Consider the following 23,145-nt stretch of genomic DNA (forward strand, 5'->3'; position numbering starts at 1 on the left):
AATGGAACTCAGTTTGTTCTTGAGAGACTACTATGTCAGTGGTTCTCAAACCTTTTCATGTGAAGGACCCCCAAAATGACATGTATTTGGCCACGGACGCGCATCTCAAAATATTTAGTTCCAGGGACCACCCAGAAGCAAAATTTGAGTTACAAACGTTTGCTTTGAAAATACATATATTCAAAGATTTGCACACATTTTCACGACTTTTTCAAAAAAATAAAAGCAGATCTACAAGCTACAAGCTGTGAGCTTGTATATCTGCTATTTTTCACTGGTTAAAGCATTCAATAATTCTAGGCCTAAATGGTTTAAATACTTAATTGTAGAACACATAGCGAAAAAATATCCTAAGCTCACATGACACATTAGACCATATTATAGCTCAGTATCACAGATTATGTAATCCCCTGTTTTCTGCATGTCCTTCACTCCCTCTAGTGGTTTGAATCTCTACTTTGGATTTGGATAGACTTGTGTTAGTTGTGTGTATCCTGTACAGTCTGACTGTGGACTGTGCAATGCCCACTGTTGTTGTGTTGCCAACGATGAGCTTGTAAATCAGTGACCCATGTAGATCGGCTATTTTCAAATAGCCACGGTCTAAAATGAATGCTTTAGAGATTTTCAAATGGACCCTGCCCCAGAAAAGGTTGGGAACGGCTGCCTTATTGAATAGCTTTACTGTATGTCTATATTTGGTGCTGTCAGGGGTGTCACAAGGGGGGGGAGTGAGACTGAGTTACTAGGGCCCAAGGTGGAGGGGCCTTCATTATTTAGCTATTGAAAAATAGCAGATATACAAGCTCACAGCACGGCAATTGAAAAGTTGTGAAAATTAAGCGATCATTTGTAACTAAAATGTTGCTTCTGGGGGGTCCCTGGAACTAAATATTTTGAGATGGGGGTCCGTGGCCAAATACATATAATTTTGGGGGTCCTTATATTTGAGCACCACTGACATAGAAACATTGGTTTTTCAAAAAACCTTAGCATTTGAAATATTCAGACTCACACACATTTTCACGATTTTTCAAAAATAGCAGCATCTACAAGCTTGCATCGTGGCACTCGGTGCCGCTCTGTGAGCTTGCATGTCTGCTATTTTTGAAAAATCGTGAAAATTTGAATTTTGACCCGATTCTATAAGTGTCTTTTGAATCCTTCTAAAGTTTTTTGGAAAAACCTATGTTTCTCTCAGCAATCTGGCTAACCATCGTCAAAGAAAAGGTCCTTTTCACTTAAATGGAGCTCAGTTAGTCTGTTCTTGAGAGACTACTATGTCAGTGGCTCTCAAACCTTTTCATGTGAAGGACCTCCAAACTAATATTTATTTGGCCACGGACCCCCATCTCAAAATATTTAGTTCCAGGGACCACCCAGAAGCAACATTTTTCAAAAATAGCAGATCTACAATGTATATCTGCTATTTTTCACTGGTTAAAGCATTCAATAATTCTAGGCCTGTGTGTGCGTGCGGTGCTGTTCTTCCAGGTTCATAAATACATGGTGCAGGCAGAGGTGCTTTCCAAGAGCTGGGTCCTGGGTGAATCGGAGTTGGCCTTCATTCAGACACTGAAATATGAATCAAAAGGTACATAACTTCATAGAGTCTCTGTATCTACAATAACCCACATTGAGTCACTTCAGGGGCGTCAATTGGGTATTGCAGGGGTATGCAGCTGCCATACCCTGGGTCCCGGGGGCGAAAATAAAAGTTACTTTAAAATATAAATCCATGAATGTCTCTTTGTCTATCTGCGCTGGTTATTATGTTGTTAAATTACAGCAGAATAACTACAAATTATAAAATGTTACAAAATGGTCACTTTAACGAGGTGTTCTCCCCATTTTTACAAAATGGTATATTCCCAGGTTCCTCAAGTCAGCTGCACAGGTGCAATTCATTATTGTTAATTGTGGCACGTTTACTAACACGTTTAGCTGCACTTGAACAACCGTTCCAGGCTGCCATATCCAGCCCAAGAAACCGTAGAAACGGGGGAAAAATAGAATGTACTTCTTAACATAAATGTATCATGCCTGTTGCTAAGGTATGGCAACATGACTGGTGTCTTGCACGCTCGCGAAGGCGCGCATGCAAGACACCAGTCATGTTGCCATACCTTAGCTTTTTCTGAACTGGCGCCACATTGAGTCACTTGAGAGAAATAGAATGAGAACCACTTTGTACTTTTTATGTGTGTCAACTCTGATATCTCTGCTGTCGGGCCGAAACCTCCTAACGCCAAAATGTTCATTATCGGGAAAATGAGCTCAAGTGGAGTTAGGAGGTTTTGACTGAGGACTTTTTACTACTTTTCATTGGTTCAATATTATTTTAACCAACACACAGACGTAAAGGGTGTTCAATAGCACATATTTATAAAAAAAAAAAAGAGTTGGCCAATCGGGTGGAGTTAGCTGGTTTGGCAGAAAGTGTGGAGTTAGGAGGTTTTGTCTCAAGCACTTTTTACTAATATTATTTTAACCAACACTCAGATGTAAAGGGTGTTCAATAGCCCTGATTTATGCCAAAAAAAATCAAAAACCTCAAAAATGGAGTTAAGAGGTTTTGGCCAGACAGTGACGATATGTTGAACTTTGATGAGTGTTACTGAAACACATAGTCATAGTCATAACATGCGAACATTCTCATAATGGGCCCTGATGTCGTTTTCTTTTTTCATTTTTAAATCGCAAACATTTAGTTCTAAATGGCTTTTTTTGGGCTAATGTTCCTTATCAAGAAGACGATTCTTTTTCACTGTCCCTGAAATGTGCCCAGACACTCAGCAGGCATCGTCTGGAGCCGAGACGCCACATTGTTTGTCCTCTGCTTCTGCTAGCCAGGGGTCCAGGGGTAATCACACGCCTAATGAAAAACAAATGAATGCAGCTGCTTTTTCAGATCACCGTGTGATGAGCCCAGTCTGCCCACTAGACATTATTTCACTAAGGCGAACCGCCACCTCGGGCTTCACCCGGCTTTCATGGCGCCGACACAGTGGCGTCAGTTCAGAAAAAGCTAAGGTATGGCAACATGACTGGTGTCTTGCACGCGTGCGAAGGCGCACCCAGTCATGTTGCCATACCTTAGCAACAGGCATGATACATTTCTTTTAAGTACATTCTATTTATTCCCCCGTTCTTGGGCTGGATATGGCAGCCTGGAACGGTTGTTCAAGTGCAGCTAAACGTGTTAGTAAACATGCCACAATTAAAGATGGGGTGCCATGACCCCCCCCCCCCCCCCCCCTTCCCCCTATAAAACATGATTATCTACTATTATGATTATACTAGGAGGAAGATTCTTTTCCAAAAAAGTGTGCAGAAAGAGTTAAAATTATGTTTTTATGTGGCCACACCCACCAGTTCATTGGTATGCGTGGTTGTCATGGTGGGTGGTGACCCAGCTGAAGTTAGTCACACCCACATGTGTTGGGTGAATGGTAATTAGGGGAGGGGTTGATTCTATGATGTAATAAGTATGGGTGTTTTTGGAACGGCGCGTCTGACCCAGCACGGTGGCATCCTCCAGCTAAAAACCCAAATAAAAAGAGAATGCATAATTGCTCACAACAACCACACCAGGGGGTCTAATGAAGTACTGTCAACCTCCTAGACACATGAAAACCAGAAAAAGTACAAAACTATGGCACCACAATAATGCATTGCACCTGTGCAGCTGACCTGCGGAACCTGGGGATATACCGTTCTGTCAAGATGGGGAGAATACAAGTGTGGAGAATATAATTATAATACCTTGTTAAAGTGACAATTTTTGTTAAATTTTGCATTTGTAGTTATTTTTACTAACAACATAATAACCAAGAGACATTCATGGATTTATATTTAAAATAAACTTTTATTTTCCCCCCTGGACCCAGGGTATGGCAGCTACATACCCTTGCCATACCCAATTGACGCCCCTGGCGCCGACATAAATTGGATCGATTGAAAAAATCTGTGGACTTTGAAGCAGATGAAAAGCTCCTTGGGAACATTCTGAGGGCATGAATTAATTGTGCCGCCGTTGCGTCTGGCTGATGTTGAAAGAGGTTGTTGCGAGGGTGACAATTTGCATGATTGCCGGGGAAAGGCTGGCTCTTTGTCATTAGAATTGTCATTGTCTCCCCAATCTGTCGGTGCTGACAATAAACCCTCTGCTTACCCATTCAGTTTGCACTCTTACATGCACTGTGTGCACTGTGCAGTGCACGTGCCACGTGCATGTTCATTTTTGTGTGTGAGACCGTTTTAAATGAACATTTATGAAGTGGACGTCCACGTGTCGAATATAGATTGATCTGATGTGCATTTACATTCATAGTAATGGTTTGGTGTGAGTTGAACAGTAGAGGAGTGTGTTATAGCCGAGTATGTATCTCCAACCCTCTCAGCCGTTATAAAATACAGGTAACAACATGCCTCGCGTGGCTTATTGCTTTTATTGTTACAATATGGCAACATGAAAAATCATCGACATGTACCAATTAAAACTGTTCTATTTCACTAATAATTCACTACAAGGTCTGCAAGAAAGCAGTTCCCATCTTTTTTGCCAGCAACACAGGTGCAGATAATTGGCACACTGTGGAACACACCTGTGATTGATATAAACTGATTCAAGGTGTGGATTATTAAAGCAATAAGCAACAAGAGTCGAGTGGTTACCGGGGCATTATACACCGGCTGAGAGGCGTTGGGCCCTCTCAGCCGGTGTATACTACCCCGGTAACCACAACCCTCGCGTTTTAGAAAAGCAATACTTTTCTAAAACGGTCAAAATATTGCAACATGAAAATCATAGCATTCCATTATTTAAAGAAAAAAGTACACTTCTCTGCCACCAGGAAGAGACATTTCCTTGTTTACCAGCCACATCCAGGAACGGAAGCCAGTGTGTGTTTATAAAGTCACGTCATTCTTTTTGCCAAAAAATTGGGAAACAACACTTATGTGTTAGATCAAGTCTCATGTTAAGAACCATATTCGATCCATACACATGTTTATTTTCATACAGATTTAGCTGCTTTTCGCCTTTACAAGCCCCGCCCGGAGCCATTCAGTCACTGTCCTATGCATGCGGGCGGTGCTTAGAAGCCCCCGCACGGCAGGATTTGAGAGAAAATCAAATGTTCCTTTCTCTAGTTCAGCTTCACGGCACAGTGGAAAGAAATAACGCACCTGGCTTTGATATTTAAACTGATTCAAGGTGTGGGTTATAGTCTCATATACCACAGCAACCAGCCAATCAGAATCAAGGAATGGAACTAGCCGTTTTAGATAGTCTCATATACCACAGCAATTAAAGGGAAACCAGCCAATCAGAATCAAGGAATGGAACTAGACATTTTAGAAATTGAAATATGCCATCTGTAGGCCTGATTTGTGTGTGACAGTAATATGTCCAACCACCCACACAATACTGTATGTCCACGTTCCCCCTCCTCTGTGTTTCCAATAAGATGGTGAAAGTGGGTCAATAGGAAATCAAATGAAGCTGGCTCTTGCCCCCGGTGCCCAGGGAAATATCTTGGCAGGGAAGTGAATTAATTTCACCCAGTTTAACTGCGTCTCAGCGGCGAGGCTGTGGCCTTGATCTTGCTCTGTCCATGCAACATGGGATACACAGGTTCTCCACGCCAAGTCAAGCTGTGATGCCGCTTTAAAACCCATTTAGAACGGGTACATTATTGTGTATCATTATTTTATGCTTTAACTATTGAAAAATAGCAGATATACAAGCTCACAGCGCGGCACCGAGTGCCACGCTGCGAGCTTGTAGATCTGCTATTTTTGAAAAATTGTGAAAATTAGAATTTTGACCCGATTCTATAAGTGTCGTTTGAATCCTTCTAAGATTTTTTGAAAACCCTATGTTTCTATGTCAGCAATCTGGCCAGCCATCGTCAAAGAAAAGGTCCTTTTCACTTTACTGGAGCTCAGTTAGTCTGTTCTTGAGAGACTACTATGTCAGTGGTTCTCAAACCTTTTCATGTGAAGGACCCCCAAAATGATATTTATTTGGCCACGGCCCACGGACACCCATCTCAAAATATTTAGTTCCAGGGACCCCCCAGAAGCAAAATTTGAGAATACATATTCAAAGATTTGCACACATTTTCACTACTTAAAAAGAATTAGCAGATATACAAGCTCGCAGCGCAGCACGGAATAATTCTAGGCCTAAATGGGTTAACAATGTACAATTCTGCATGCAGAATTGTGCAATTACAGCAACAACTGCTGCTCCTGCTATGCTTTTACAGTAACTACCTTCTGAACCGTGTGTTTTTATATTATACTAATTGTCTTCCTTCTCCGTCTCCATAGCACCTTCGCAAACCCAAAATTGTATTATATTGTTATGGTGAATAACCTTCTTTTTTTAAATAGATAACCTATTATATTTGTGCCTTCAACAACTGAGTTTGTTGAAGAAGGGCTCAGTCATAAGAGGGCAACACCAGCACAGATTGGAGTTAAGATCAGATTTTGCATTGACTTTCAGCATGCAGGGGCGTCACACCAAATTCTGGGCCCTGGGTACAAGGATTCACTGTGGGCCCCCCATGAATGTTAACTATTGAAAAATAGCAGATATACAAGCTCACAGCAGCTTGTAGATCTGCTATTTTTGAAAAATTGTGAAAATGTGTGCAAGAAACCTATGTTTCCATGTCAGTGATGCTCAAACTTTCTCATGTGAAGGACCCCCAAAAGTATATGTATTTGGCCACGGACCCCCATCTCAAAATATTTAGTTCCGGGGACACCCCAGAAGCAAAATTTGAGTTACAAATGTTCGCTTAAAAAAACACATATATTCAAAGATTTGCACACATTTTCACGACTTTTTAAAAATAGCAGATCTACAAGCTCGCAGCGCGGCACTCGGTGCCGCGCTGTGAGCTTGTAGATCTGCTATTTTTCAATAGCTAAAGTTACTAGGGCCCCTCCAACTTGGGCCCTAGTAACTCAGTCCCACTTTCCTACCCCTTGTGACGCCCCTGTCAGCATGACTCACGGCTAGAGTCGCCCAGCGATCAAATAGCCTGGTCCCAGAATGACAGGGTGTCAGCTAAATGATGGATTATCATAGGTGTCCGGATCAGAAGAGAGCGACTCGTGGGATGATGCTTTGTCAAGGCTGGATTGAATCGACTTGTCGACTGCAAAGTGCAACAGTGCCATCTAGCACCAACCCTTCCACACAGCACACACGTCTGCTCTGTCTCTCAGTGTAGTTGTACTTAATCAGCTAAATGTGTGTCCATCTTAGTGGCATGTTGTTCTGAGTTAGATTACACATGATAGATTCCATGTGGGGTTTAATCAATTTCAACCTTTTTTGTTAATCAAAGGTTTTTAACAATGTTCTATTGTTTCCAATGATTACAAATACAACCACGACAAAGGGCTTAGGGCTTAGCATAATGACTTAAAACTGACTTAAAACTTTTTTTAAATAATTATTATATTGAGAGTTCACTTTATGGTGTAAACTGTAGGGCAGGGTTTCCCAAACTTTTTGTCTCAGGGCACCCTATAAATATTGTTTTAATCCGAGGCACCCCTACATTATAATTTTCACTCCCAGCACCTTAAATTTATAGAATATCGTCGTTGTCGGGTGGAAACCTTGTATGTCCAAAACCTTTCTTTTTGTATTTATCATCTATAAAATGTACTAAACTAGTGAAAACAGCCGATCTACAAGCACACATGTGCTTGTAGATCGGCTGTTTTCACTAGTTTTGTGCGACAGAGGTTTTGCCTGACAGTGACGATATTTTAGTGATTATATTGCGAGGAAAACGTTGAGATAATAGCCATTTTGGTTAGAACTGACTGAAAATAACTTTGTACTTCAAGTTTAAAATGATACTAAATATTTCTTCATGTGTCCAAATAAATTCCAAATATTATCAAATGATCTCGCGGCACCCCTGGACTGCCGTCACGCTGCCCTGTCACCCACTTTGAAAACCCCTGCTGTAGGGATTCCAACACAACAAAGGGAATACAGACAAGAAATTAGACACTTGTAAAGAACTAGAAGTTTGCGGCCCTTCGGGCCGCAAAAGTCTAGAGTTCAGGCCGCTGCGCGGCCCTCACCGCCATGTTGCGGCAGTGTGGTGTGTGTAATGGCCAAATATGTTTTTTTTTGAGAAAAAATAGTTTTTTGAGAAAAAATAGTTTTTTGAGAAAAAATTGTTTTTTGAGAAAAAAATAGTTTTTTGAGAAAAAAAAAGTTTTTTGAGAAAAAAAAAGTTTTAGAGAAAAAAAAATTAAGAAAAAAAAATTGAGAAAACATTTTTTTGAGAAAAAAAAAATTTGAAAAAAAAAATTGGAAAAAAAAAGTTTTGAAAATAAAAATGGTGATGCGATGACGTGGTGTATAGGGATGTTACTGCGATTGAGGTGAAAGAGAAAAGTGGAAAGTTGTGAGCTAACTATTAGCTATTTTTGTGTGTGTGTGTGTGTGTGTGTGTGTGTGTGTGTGTGTGTGTGTGTGTGTGTGTGTGTGTGTGTGTGTGTTCTGGCTACGCCCCCCTCGGTTGAAATTGGATCCGCCGGTCCCATAGCTGGGAATACGAGCCAATGGACGGCGGTCACCGGTCACCATGGCAACGGGGGGCCAATGATAGAGTTAGGGCGGTATTCCGTGAGTTCTACCGACCTACTACCGACCTACATCTGATCTAGCTATGAGTTGAGGTGGATGTGAAGTGGGCGTGAATGGGCTTGGAAGTGGGATGCGGCTTTTAGAGGAATATAAGTATAGATGATTACCTGCTGTCTGTGTGAAATGTAGGTGGGGACAAGCCTGAGGAAGTGAGCAGTTCAGCGGGTGTCGAGACCGCCAGCAACGAGGGCCCAAAGTCTGCCGTGCACAAAACCAAGGGCAAGCCTGACAAGGACAGAAAGAAGCCATCTGCAAACTCCAAACCTGGCTCCAGTCAGGAAACGGTAATAGAAAAACTACAGTGGAGAACTGTGGAACACTTACCAGCAGCTGCCAGACAGTTCTTCTTGCTAGCCTATATCAGCTAAACAACGTGGCCGCTAGAACAGTCAGTTCTATTAAAGGATATAGCTCTGCTGTCGGGCCGAAACCTCCTAACTCCAAAATGTAAATTCTTGGGAAAATGAGCTCAAGTGGAGTTAGGAGGTTTTGATCGAAGGGCTACTCTTCATTGGTTCAATATTATTTTAACCAACACTCAGATGTAAAGGTGTTCAATAGCACATATTTATGAAAAAAAGAGTTGGCCAATCGGGTGGAGTTAGCTGGTTTGGCAGAAAGTGTGGAGTTAGGAGGTTTTGTCCCAAGCACGTTTTGCTACTTTCTATTGGTTCAATATTATTTTAACCAACACTCAGATGTAAAGGGTGTGATTTATGCCAAAAAAAAAATCGAAAACCTCAAAAATGGAGTTAAGAGGTTTTGGCCAGACAGTGATGAATTATACAGAATGGTTTCATTACATGGAAAATGTTTTGATCATAGAGAGAGAATGCACTGTATGAAACCATTTATTTAAAATAAACATACATTTTTGTAGTTCAGCGTAGTTCAGTGTTTACAATCCTATGGAGCACCAAGAAGCAGAGGGCAACTATGCCTTCTTATTTGGTTGATGCCTGTTGAACTTAACATGCCCAAACTACATAAGAAACCTATCGATTTAAATACATTCCTGGCTTCCTATCCACATTATTAGATCTACAGTAATAGAATGGCATAGTCCTGTGGAGTTGTTTTAGGAGTCACAACCATAACTGCAATTCTCTTTTTAAATCGCCTTTCATTTTGTGCTGCTAAGCATGTCAGGGGCCAAACACAATGACATTTCAATGGCAGACCTTCAATACATTTCCATTTTGAATGTTTATCTTGCGTTGTCACTGAAATCCGGGCGGAGGAGCTAATGACGTCTGATATGAGACAAAATGATCTGTCATGCATACAGATGGTGAGACATCTGAATAGGACCAAGGGTTCTGTACAGTGTGTGTGTGTGTCTGTCTCTATACCAGAGTTTGTTCATCGAAAGGGACTCATCGTTGCGAGGCGTTGTGAGCATGTAGATCTGCTATTTTCACAATATTCACAATATTTATCTGAGTCACATTAAATGTAATACCTACAATTCCAAGTGCTTGTCAGGGTGGGGGTCCCCAGTTCAAATATGTTTATGTTGGGGGTCACGGCCTAAAAAGGTTTGAGAACCCCTGGTATAGAGCATTAACAAATTCATCCACCAGGGGCATTGACAACTCATTCTTATGACTTCCTATCTAGCCACGCTTTATATAACTATATATTATTTAAAAGAGAAAACAATATAAAATAAAAATAAAAAAGCGAATATTCGACTTAGGTGAACAACATCGAATAGTGACTTTGATATTCGAATATTTGAATATTTGAATATTTGGTGAATGCCCTATAACTGTGTGTATGTGCGTGCGTGTGTGTGTAACTGTGTATGTGTGTGCGTGGGTGTGTAACTGTGTATATGTGTGTGCGTGCGTGCGTGCACACGCGGCCTATGCAGTACCTGGACCTGACCAGACCCAACTGGACGCTGCGCGTGGTGACGGAGCAGGGCACGGCCGACGCGGTGGAGGTGAAGAGGGACACGGAGCGCAGGGATCAGATGGAGGTCATGAAGGCGTCCTGGGAGGCGGCGGAGCCCGGGCGCTCTGTCAAGGTAACCCCCACCCGCCTGCCCGCCGCAAACGGGTCCCCAGCGAGCGTGCGCACAGACCAGCTGTGTCCCCGCCGTGTAGCTGCCACAAACATTTACCAACGAACAATGAGATGAACCTGGCGGTCACATGACCATGTTAAGCACGCTTGATCTGCCTCCTGCATATCTCTGCAGTGCTGTAAAGTGACTAAGTGCATTTACTCAAGTACTGTACTTAAGTACAAGTTTGAGGTATTTGTTCCAAATATTGTACTTTTACTCCCCTACAATTATTTGAAAAGTTGTTAGTTATATTGTATTATTACAAAACATACAATGACCTATATACCATACATAACTTTCTTCATGCAGGGCCAGGTCAGCTCAACTCTATTTCAGTAAGCGGTCTGAGGGGGTTCCGGGTGCATATTCAAAGTATAATTCAGTGAAAAGTTATAATCCACACTCACAGTGTTAGGTTTAAGAGTCTTTTTTTAATGCAGAATAGCAGCAGCAGCAGGCAAACAAACAGACGCGTTTCGGCTACGCCGTCATCAGTGTTAACTGACTATATACCATACATATCAGCCTTCTCAGAAGGGTGGCTGGTATCTCCCTTAGAGATAGGGTGAGAAGTTCAATCACCCGAGAGAGACTTGGAGTAGAACCGCTGCTCCTACACTTGGAAAGGAGTCAGCTTAGGTGGTTGGGGCATCTAGTACGGATGCCCCCCGAGCGCCTTCCTAGGAAGGTCCTCGATGCACGTCCCACTGGGAGGAGACCCCATGGCAGACCAAAGACCAGATGGAAGGATTATATCTCCAGACTGGCCTGGGAACGCCTCGGTATACTCCCAGAGGGAGTGGAGGAAGTTGCGCAGGATAAGGAAATCTGGAAGTCTCAGTTGGAACTGTTACCCCCGCGACCCGATTCCGGATAAGCGGTTGAAGATGGATGGATGGATGGATGGATCAGCCTTTTGAAAATAGCCGATCTACAAGCTCACAATGCGTCGCATTGTGAGCTTGTTTTCACGTTATGCACAGTGTGAAACTGTTCCCTGTTGTTTTTTGAGCGGTGGCACACCGTCTCCTATGTGTGACTGTGTGTGTGTTGTCTGTATGTTTGTCTGTAGCATGAGCTGCAATACCGCTGGGTGACCAGTGGTGCTGTTGAGCAGCCCATGCAGCGCACACACACACACACACACACACACACACACACACACACACACACACACACACACACACACACACACACACACACATACACACACACACACACACACACACACACACACACACACACTTTTAGTCGCCACCGCTCACTTCAAACTGGCTTTGATTTTTTTCAGGCAGCACAGTCTCGAATGAGGTTCATCAGTCAGGTCCAAGGTGGGCGGGGCCAGTGCACACCTGCAGACGGAACCAAGAGCGGAGAGCCCGGTACTCTAAAAACACACAAACACAAACGCACACACTCACAACTCACTTTACGCACACTTTTCCCTTTTGCCAGTTCACACAGTTTTGACTTCTTATAAGGACATTTATTGATTATAATGTATTTCTTCTTTCAGTTGCTCCTCCCCTTTCTCCTGGCACGCTTCCCAGTCCATCCAATCAAGAGCTGACTCTCCTTCGACCCAATCCCTCCCACCCGTTCGTTCCCATGGACTACACTCCTTTCATCAGGTCAGCTCCACTTCCTCCCTTTCTGTCTCTCTGTGTGTGTGTGTGTGTGTGTGTGTGTGTGTGTGTGTGTGTGTGTGTGTGTGTGTGTGTGTGTGTGTGTGTGTGTGTGTGTGTGTGTGTGTGTGTGTGTGTGTGTGCGCGTGCGTGGGTGCGTGCGTGCGTGCGTGCGTGCGTGTGTTTCTCTCTCTCTCTCTCTCTCTCTCTCTCTCTCTCTCTCTCTCTCTCTCTCTCTCTCTCTCCCCCCCCCCCCCCCTCCTTTCTCTCTCTCTGGATAACTGGAATCATGAGAGGAATAAAGTAGAGAGATGATGATATGAGAATACACTTCACATTCACGTTGGTGTGTAAGTTCTATACAAGGGGTTTTCAAAGTGGGTGACGGGGCACCCTGGGGTGCCGCGACGGCAGTCCACGGGTGCCGCGAGATAATTTGATAACATTTGGAATTTTCACTTAAAAAAATATTTAGTATAATTTTAAACTTGAAGCACAAAGTTATTTTCAGTCAATTCTAACCAAAATGGTTATTGTCTGGCAACATAATCACTAAAATATTGTCACTGTCGGGCAGAAACCTTCTATCTCCAAGTTTCAAATGAGGACGTCTTTTGGTAGCCTGGATCCAGCCTGTTTGCTCCGTTCCACATTTTGTATTGTCTCTGATGCGTAGAGACAATACAAAATGTGGAACGGAGCAAACAGGCTGGATCCAGGCTAGTCTTTTGGTAAACCAAAGCCCTGCTTCATCATTCAAGACTGTCGCACAAAACTAGTGAAAACAGCCGATCTACAAGCACACAACGCCTCGCGGTTTTCACTAGTTTAGTAAATTGTATAGATGATAAATACAAAACGAACGGTTTTGGACATATAAGGTTTCCACCCGACAACAACGATATGCTATAAATATAAGGTGCTGGGAGTGAAGATTATAATGTAGGGGTGCCTCGGATTAAAAAACATATTTATGGGGTGCCCTGAGACAAACACGTTTGTGAACCCCTGCACTAGCAGGGTATCATCACACTTTGTAATCCAGTCTCTGGTCCCAATGCTGGGGTTTCTAATCTTGTGGTCCAATCTGCTCAGTGGCCGGGGATGGTCAATGATCCCCGCAAGCACGGTCAGGACCTGGACCAATCAGTGACGTCTCCATTGGGGCCAGATCAAGTCAAACCTTGACTAGTCAGATCTGGCCTAGAATATCACCTGATTTCAACCAACATAGATCCTGCCCATGAAAACGGACGTCCTGGATTAAAAAGAGAGGGTCTGATTGAGGCCAGATAAATATCATATCTAGTCAGATATGTCCCAGAATATAACCTTACATGCTCATATTTCAATTAACATTACAAACAATAACAATATTCCTGTCAAATAAAAGTCCATATGACGTCCTGGTAATGACGTCAAGATCATCCCCATATGGGCTGTGATCTGGCCGAGTTCTGAACGTCACCGGAGTCACAGGAGGACGTCATCATAACGTCATCATGGCGTCATATGGCTTGCAGGGATAGTACAGTATTTCTCTGCAATAAATCCAGGTTTCTGCCAATTCGTCTAGAAAACAGCCAAGAGGGAATGCGAGCAGAACTTTATACGTAGTTGGAAATACAGCCCAGAGAAAGGTTGCATTTGTTGAACACATTGGACATTTTTCTCTCAGTTAGTCCTGCGGGGAATCGCCAGTATCCTAAATCCTGTTGTTGAGTCACTGCTTTGCTGGCCTGGAGAGCCGCTGTTACAGTAATCCAGTAATACAGTGTGTGTGTGTGTGTGTGTGTGTGTGTGTGCGTGCGTGCGTTCGTGCGTGCGTGCGTGCGTGCGTGCGTGCGTGCGTGCGTGCGTGCGTGCGTGCGTGCGTGCGTGCATGTGACAGTGTACAGTAGCTGCAGTATCAACAAATGTATTGCATGCATGAATGGATGAATAGATAGCCTAGATACTGTGGTGGTGGGAAAAGTACTAAAATTCTTTACTTACAGTGAAAGTATCATTACCACAATGTAGATATACTCCATTACAAGTAAAAGCCCTGAATTCAATTCAGTACAAAAGTATTGGTAGCTAAATATACTTCAAGTACCAAAAGTAGAATGTATTCTTATGCAGAATATCCCGTTCCAAGTTTTCAAATGTATAAAAACCTTTTGAAAATAGCCAATCTACAAGCTCACAATGTGTCACAATGCAACACACTGTGAGCTTGTAGATAGGCTATTTTCAAACGTCTCAAATGTATATAGGGCTGAAGTGGTTAATGTACGTTCTTTTTTATAATAATCAAAATGAAAAGTAACTAAAGCTTTCAAATAATTGTAGTGGAGTAAAAGTACAATATTTTCCTCTGAGATGTAGTGGAGTAGAAATAAAAGTACTGAAATTTGGACAAGTAAAGTAAAAAAAATAATAATAATTCTACAGTAGTACAGTACTTGAGTAAATGTACTCTACTCTATGTAAATGTTACTTTACACCATTGATTCTCAACCTTTTCAGACCACGACCCCCAAAATAATCATATTTTAACTGAGGACCCCCCACCCTGACGAGCACTAAGAGTTGAGGAATTACATTTTGTATAACACGGTTCTATTGTGAAAATAACAGATCTACATGCTCACAACGCCTCGTGTTATGGAACTGGGAGCATATAGTCCGGCATGTAGTCCAGCTATTTTCACAATTTCTGGCTCTAATATTTGCCAATTTGGCCTAAAAAGTCCTTAAATTGTCACTTTAGAAATGTGCATAAACCCTCTATACACTTAAACTTTATGTTGGTTTGTTTAATGTTGAGTGAGAAAACAATGTTGAACATTAAGATAATCATCTGGGGACCCCCCCCCCCCCCCCCTCCCCCCAATAATGTGGGGACCCCCCTGGGGGGTCCCGACCCAGAGGTTGAGAACCACTGCTTTACACCTCTGGCAGATGGACGGATGAACTCCAGTCAACCCTGTGACGTCTACTTAACTATCTGCTGTGAGGTGTGTGCGTGCGTGCGTGCGTGTGTGCGTGTGGAGGTCATGGCCTTAGATTTGACCTGGGATCTGGGTTGAGCGAGTGAACCCAGTGTCCTCCTGGAAAAGTCAGAATCCCAGCGCTCCGAAAAGTTCACCCAATAACCTCCCTCTCTTGTCCTTTAGCCCCCCCCCCCCTCACCCCCTCCCCCCCCTCCATCCGTCCCTCGCTCTCCCTCATCGCGTGATAAATGAGATGATATTTGGGTCTGTTAATTAGAGAGCTATTTCAGGTGAGCTGGCTAACCGCTCTGCGGAGATGTGGCCTCAGTCCCTCACCCCTCCATCCTGAGTGTGTGTGTGTGTGTGTGTGTGTGTGTGTGTGTGTGTGTGTGTGTGTGTGTGTGTGTGTGTGTGTGTGTGTGTGTGTGTGTGTGTGTGTGTGTGTGTGTGTGTGTGTGTGTGTGTGTGTGTGTGTGTGTGTGTGTGTGTGTGTGTGTGTGTGTGTGTGTGTGTGTGTGTGTGTGCGTGCGTGCGTGCGTGCGCGCGCTCACGCGAGCACCGTGCACGAGTGCGCATGCTCGTGTCCAGCTGTTAATGGCTGACGACACCGGGCCTGTGCACACATAGACATCAAAGTAAGCAATTTACCCCGAGTGAGAGGACATTATGCTCTCATAATGTCCGCAGTGAGGGTGTTATCGGACGAGGCGCAGCCGAGTCCGATAACACCCTCACTCAGGACATTATGAGAGCATAATGTCCGACCCCGAGTGGTAAATAGCTTTTCTACCACTTTTTCCCGTATACATGAAAGAAAACACATAGTTGTAACTTGCAAGGATCTTAAGTTACAATCATTATTGCCTATAAAACTTCCGCGAGACAGCAGATAGTTCCACAAACAACATCTTCTACTCACCAACAGATGGCGCCAACTCCATACTAATCCATGCGTCTAGCTTACAGCTAAGCTAACGTCAGTTAGAAGTACCGTTCCGGCCGTAAATAGAGGCTGTTCGCTTCCAGAAAGGCATAGGTTCAGAGAAAAGGGGCTTTAAAGTTGGCGGATTGCATTGGATCCAAATAAATCGGCGACTATAGCATGCACGTTAGTAAACATAGGACCGTTGCCACCGTCATTTGTTGGTTGGGGGAAAGGTGTTCCGACTACCTCCTGAAGTCCCCGGATGTACACTGAGGCGCATTGATCTCGGACAAGTCTTTGCGGCAGTTGTCCTCTCATAACCTCCGGAATTTAGCCAATCAGAATCCAGTATTTGAACACGTGACTCGAAAAAGTGGTAGAAGGGGGCTTGAGCCCCTTCCCTTTACCCCGCCTGTGAAAAAAGTGCCCTCTCCAGACCATGAATGCAGTTTTTACTATGGTGAAAGAAATGCAAATGCCCCCTCTTTCCATGCCATAACTGAAGGCAGCGTTCAAGAGAATTGCCTTGTGCAAACTCTCCTGAACTTGAATGCAGCATCTTATGTTGAAAGAATTGCCCATCTCCAGTATTGACCTGAATATGCTTAGTTTAGTGTGTTATCAAGTACAGAAAATAGCCGATGCGCAGTGGCGTAAGTTCAGAAAAAGCTAAGGTATGGCAACATGACTGAGTCATTTTGCCATACCTTAGCAACAGGCATGATACATTTATTTTAAGAAGTATATTCTATTTTTCCCCCCGTTTCTACGGTTTCTTGGGCTGGATATGGCAGCCTGGAATGGTTGTTCAAGTGCAGCCAAACTTGGCATGTTAGTAAACGTGCCACAATTAACAATAATGCATTGCACCTGTTTAGCTGACCTGCGGAACCTGGGAATATACCATTTTGTCAATTTGGGGAGAATACAAGTGTGGAGAATATAAGTATAATACCTTGATAAAGTGACCATTTTGTAAAATTATGCATTTGTAGTTATTTTACTGTAATTTATCAACATAACCAGAACAGATAGACAAAGATTAGACAAACATTTATGGATTTATATTTAAAAGTAACTTTTATTTTCCCCCCTGGACCCAGGGTATGGCAGCTGCATACCCCTGCCATAATTGACGCCCCTGCCGATGTGGCGCGTTGTAAGCTTGGAGGTCTGCTATTTTCGATATTTTCACCAAAAGGCCCTTTTAGAAATGTCAGCCCCTGCCTCTAACATTCTCTGCGCGTCCCTGGACGACACAGTGCTGTGTGATTGCGTCCCACAGAGCAGTCTATTAGGAGCAGTCTGATTAGTCCTGCACGCACCTCCCTTTCCACCTCTGGTATGCTCTCTGCCTTTCAAACACACATGCGCGCTCTCTCTCACATACACGCACACACACGCACACGCACACGCACACACACACACATACACACACACACACACACACACACACACACACACACACACACACACACACGTACACGTACACACACACACACGCACGCACACACACACACACACACACACACACACACACACACATACACGCACGCACGCACGCACACAGCAAAAGAGGTCACCTGGGGCGATGTTCATTAAAACCCATTTAGGCCTAGAATTATTGAATGCTTTAACCAGTGAAAAATAGCAGATCTACAAGCTCACAGCGCGGCACCGAGTGCCGCGCTGCGAGCTTGTAGATCTGCTATTTTTGAAAAAGTCGTGAAAATGTGTGCAGATCTTTGACTATATGTATTTTCAAAGCGAACGTTTGTAACTCAAATGTTGCTTCTGGGTGGTCCCTGGAACTAAATATGTTGAATGGGGGTCCGTGGCCAAATAAATATCATTTTGGGGTCCTTCACATGAAAAGGTTTGAGAACCACTGACATTGTGTGACAAGTGAAAAGGACCTTTTCTTTGACGATGGCTGGCCAGATTGCTGACACAGAAACATAGGGTTTTTCAAAAAGTCTTAGAAGGATTCAAAAGACACTTATAGAATCGGGTCAAAATTCTAATTCTCACGATTTTTCAAAAATAGCAGATCTACAAGCTCGCGGCGCGGCACTCGGTGCCGCGCTGTGAGCTTGTATATCTGCTATTTTTCAATAGTTAAAGCATAAAATAATGATACACAATAATAGTGTACCCCGTTCTGAATGAGTTAACTGGCCCAACCTCCGCTGCCCTCCCCTCTTCATCAAGGTCAGCGTATAGGAAATAGGTAGCTGTATTTAGCCCTGTCTAATCTCCCTCTGCATTACTGTACGCCTCAGGGGGGGCCAACCTCATATACATGGTGGTGAACCGCATACTGTACTGTAGCATGGCTGCAGCAACACATGACAGAGATTACAACCCCCATTATTCAGTTTAATGTTGTTAAATCACCATTTCTGATCATGATTATGCATGTCGTCACTGTGTCGGGCAGAAACCTCGTATCTCCAAGGTTCAAATTTGTATGTTTCTTTTTTTTTTCTTTTTTAGTAAAGCCCTGCGTCACCATACAAGACTCGCACAAAACTAGAGAAAATAGCAGATCTACAAGCACACAACGCCTCTATGCGAGGCGTTTTGTGCTTGTAGATCAGCTATTTTCACTAGTTTAAATAATATTTAAAATGATAAATACAAGACAAACGGTTTTGGACATACCTGTACAAGGTTTCCACCCGACAACAACGATGTATATATTGCTAGTTGTGAATATGTTTTACCAAATGGCATTGTATGTAATGTGCGTTGATTGTGTCTCTATGAGCCTGAGGGACTTTGAGATGGGTTGTACGGTGTTCAGGTTATTAACCCTTATATAATACTAGTAAGACGCCTCAGGGTGATATGCGACCTCGCCCTAAAGGGCGACGTCGCGCCAATTGACCGAATTCACGATACGCAACTTCCTGGTGCTGACGTCACGGCTGAAGGGCAAAACCTACTAAAAGCCCATAGAGTTAACACAGAAATCGCAAATTTAATGCAATTTCCGAATAGTAGAGCATAAAATACGGCTAGCATGATCAAGAACACAAGATAGTAAAAGGCACAAAACGTTATAATTTACTTTACATTTCGAAATAATGATTTGTTGGCTTTAAGTCCAGCAATTTCTGAGCTAGTTTACCCTTCAAAGCTGACGTCAGCACCAGGAAGTAGCTGAGAAATTTGCTGAGTGCGCGTGCGTGGGCGGGCCGTGAATAGGGTCTATTCTTGGCCATCTGACCAGTAATGTATATCGGACCAGTTACCCATATATGGAGATCCATGTACTGTATATAGTACATCCCATTTATGCCCATACATGGAGATCCCTTCCTCCATATATGGGCATTCCCATATGAAGTCCTGTTAGATATGGGTGGTTCCCATGACATCACAACATACACTATATTTTATGCCCATACATGGAGATCCCTATCTGAACCAGCCACACAGATATGGGCCATGTCTTGGCCATCTGGCCAGTGATATATATCGATGACATCCGGGATCTTCATATATGGGCATAAAAGGGATTCTGGGGAATACCCATATATGGACTTTTACATAGGTGATGTCACCTGTGATATCATATGTCACAGTGATGTGAACCCATAGACTGTAAAAATGTGTACATTTTGTACAAGCTGTGACATTTCTCATGGTAAACTGTGACCTTCGGTCGCAATAATGGCAATAACTGTACAGCCCTACTGCGTACAGTATGTTACTGCATACAGTATGTTACTGCATACAGTATGGTGCAGAGTATTATACATACACTAGAACAGGGGTCTTCAACGTTTTCAGGCTAAGGACCCCTTAGTTGAGAGAGAGAGATGAAGCAGGGACCCCCATAACCTGTTCATAGATTCCATATAGTTTCATTGTTTGACAGCGCAATCATCAGTGTATTTTGGATTCATGTCAATTTGTGTTTTCAGATATTTAACCACTTGAACCGTCAATACTTAATAAACCTGACCTTTCACTTTGTACTTAGTCTGCCCTTTTTCCACTCTACACGAGGGTTTTTGCCGAAAATAGCAGATCTACAAGCTCACAGCGCCTACAGTTCTCAGAATATGGACACTAGGGTTCAAGTTGTTAATATAAAAAGGATTGGAAGATTTGGAGGACCCCCTAGGGGTCCGGACCCCCTGTTGAAGACCCACGCACTAGAAAGCTCACTCTGGCACACTCCAGTTAGTGAGCGGGATGTGGTCTGCTGCTGCCAGAGAACAAGTGAGTGAACAACCTGGGACATGAGATAAGATTCACTTAACACACACACAATACAGCAGGCAGTACTCTGAGGTGTGTGTGTGTGTGTGTGTGCGTGCGTGAGTTTGTCTAGCTATACTTATGGGGACTTAGTGAACATGCGTTTAGTCCGACTAAACGCATGTTCACACAGTCACCTGCAGGGGACCTCTGACAGTGTGGGGACAAAATAGTAGGTCCCCACAACGGTTAGGGTTAGGGTTAGGTTTAGGGTTAAGGTTAGGGTTAGGAGTTAGGTTTAGGGATAGAGGTTAGGGTAAGGCCACAGGACTTGCTTAAAAATGAATGGAAGTCTATGTAATGTTCCCACAAGTGATGTAAATATATAGTGTGTGTGTGTGTGTGTGTGTGTGTGTGTGTGTGTGTGTGTGTGTGTGCGTGTGCGTGTGCGTGTGCGTGTGCGTGTGTGCACACACACACACACACACACGCATGCGCGTCCTGCGGTTATAATGGGTGAGCACGTCTCACAAGCTCAACGCGGGGTTACGAAAACACACTTCCGTGTGTCATTTCTGTTTTCTAGGCTCTCTCTCCATTCCATCTACATGTTTGTCTGTCCACCACTTCAGTCTGAGGTCCCGCCTTCCCCTGTGAAAACCATTTCCATTCCAATTTTGCCAGAAGGCTTGACATTTTGCCTGCTCTAATATCTGTAATACATTGTTTAGCAATGATTTGTTTTTGTTTTGTTTTTTGTTTTGCTTTTTTATTTTTTCACAGCCTTGGTTGCAGTAATCCCTTCAGAATGTCATGGTCCAGGTGTGCTGACCTTTTCTGAACCTGCCAGATCATGGGGTAACCTGACTCCACCAGATGGTGGTGGTATTGAGTTCACAAGAGCAGTGTTTCTCAACCACTGTGCTTGGGGACCTTTGGTGTGCCCCTGAGAAGGGCCAAGTGTGCCCCTTGAAACTGCTTGAGTTGTGTGCTTGTAGATCTGCTGTTTTCACTACTGTTGTGCGACAGCCTTGTATGATGAAGCAGGGCTTTGCTTTGCGAAGAAACGTACACATTTGAAACTTGGAGATACAAGGTTTCTTCCCGACAGTGACGATATTTACACCCCCGTATTATGTTGGTGTGCCCATGGATTCTTGGGACATGAAAAGTGTGCCCATGCAGAAAAAAGGTTGAGAAACACTGCACAAGAGAACATAACATGTGAACTCAACACCGCCACCATCTGGCGGAGTCAGGTTATATCACAGGCTTTCTATGACCACAAACATCCAGCCATGGTTTCCCTCTGAAACACTGTTTCTTAGCGTGGGGTCCGGGGGAGACCCTATTATGCTTTATGCTATGAGACCCCAATAAACACTGTCAACTCCTTAGTGTTCATTTAATTCCGAGGTAGATTATACATTGTTCCATTTGCTTCCATTTGTTACAGACCCGTAAGGTCCATTTGGACCCTTGGTGGCCCCCGAATCCACAGTGGGTTGGGACCTGATTGTGGGTCACGGACCAATTTTTATGGGACACAGTAAAAATAGTAAAAATCCCCTTTTTTCCTACATTAAAACAATATATATATATATATATATATATATATATTTCATAATATTTTTCCCTCTCAATTTTTTTTTATACATTTTAAAACCATCAAACGCATGTAAGAAATGCCATGATTTAATAATTAATCAGTAGTGAAAATAGCCAATCTACAAGCTCACAACGTGTTTCGAATGTGAGCTTGTACAGTAGATCTGCTATTTTCACTAGTTTAATTTCATCAAATTTCTCTTTTGGGTCTTGAGCTAAAAACAGTTTGGCAACTGCTGCTCTAAAATGTCTTAAACCAGGGGTCTTCAACGTTTTCAGGCCAAGGACCCCTTAGTTGAGAGAGAGATGAAGCAGGGACCTGTTCATAGATTCCATATAGTAAGTTTGCCTAAACTCTCCTGAAATTGAATGCAGCATCTTATGTTGAAAGAATTGCCCTCTCTGTATAGAAATCCATGCCATTAAGGCACATGTCCAGTATTCACTTGATTATACTTAGTTTAATGTGGTTTCAAGTACCGAAAATAGCAGACCTCCAAGCTCACAACGCGTCGCAGTGCGACGCGCTTGGAGGTCTGCTATTTTCAATATTTTCACCAACAAGCCCTTTTAGAAATCCCCTGCCTCTCTAACATTCTCTGCACGTCCCTGATGAAAAGGGTTGAAACCCACTGATGTTCGTGAATCCTTACATGTGAATCCATAGGAGGAGCAGGGCCGCCCCGGTGCTGCTGGACCCGGAGATGGAGGAGAGCCAGCGGAGGGAGCGCTGCGAGAACATCCAGACCTTCCAGCTGCTCCGGGAAACCGTGCTGGAGCACCGCAGGCAGGAGCGTCTGCGCAGGACGGAGATGAAGAGACTGCAGCTGGAGACGTACGACAGCACGCAGGTACTGAAAACCCTGTTCATATCAAGGCCCGTTATTTATTCAGCATTTGAGCCACGGACCAGCATTTCGTTGTTGTCGGGTGAAAAACTTGTATGTCAAAAACCGTTCGTTTTGCATTTGCCATTTTAAAAATGATTTAAACTACAGCAGATCTACAGCAGGGCGTTGTGTGCTTGT

General features: G+C 43.4%; 1 protein-coding gene across 1 annotated transcript in view; it reads left to right on the forward strand.

Moving 5' to 3' along the window:
* adgb (androglobin) overlaps positions 1-23,145 on the forward strand; it is a gene marked incomplete at both ends in the record, with an annotated part of 172,218 nt that overhangs the window by 138,001 nt on the left and 11,072 nt on the right. The window contains 6 exons of the mRNA XM_080744164.1: positions 1,495-1,594; positions 8,825-8,979; positions 10,572-10,727; positions 12,061-12,151; positions 12,286-12,400; positions 22,785-22,968. Of these exons, the coding sequence (XP_080600290.1) occupies positions 1,495-1,594; positions 8,825-8,979; positions 10,572-10,727; positions 12,061-12,151; positions 12,286-12,400; positions 22,785-22,968 (801 nt within the window). The remainder of the gene's footprint in view (positions 1-1,494; positions 1,595-8,824; positions 8,980-10,571; positions 10,728-12,060; positions 12,152-12,285; positions 12,401-22,784; positions 22,969-23,145) is intronic.

This window comes from Nannobrachium achirus, assembly GCF_963921795.1.
Source record: "Nannobrachium achirus genome assembly, chromosome: 16".
Classification (NCBI taxonomy): domain Eukaryota; kingdom Metazoa; phylum Chordata; class Actinopteri; order Myctophiformes; family Myctophidae; genus Nannobrachium; species Nannobrachium achirus.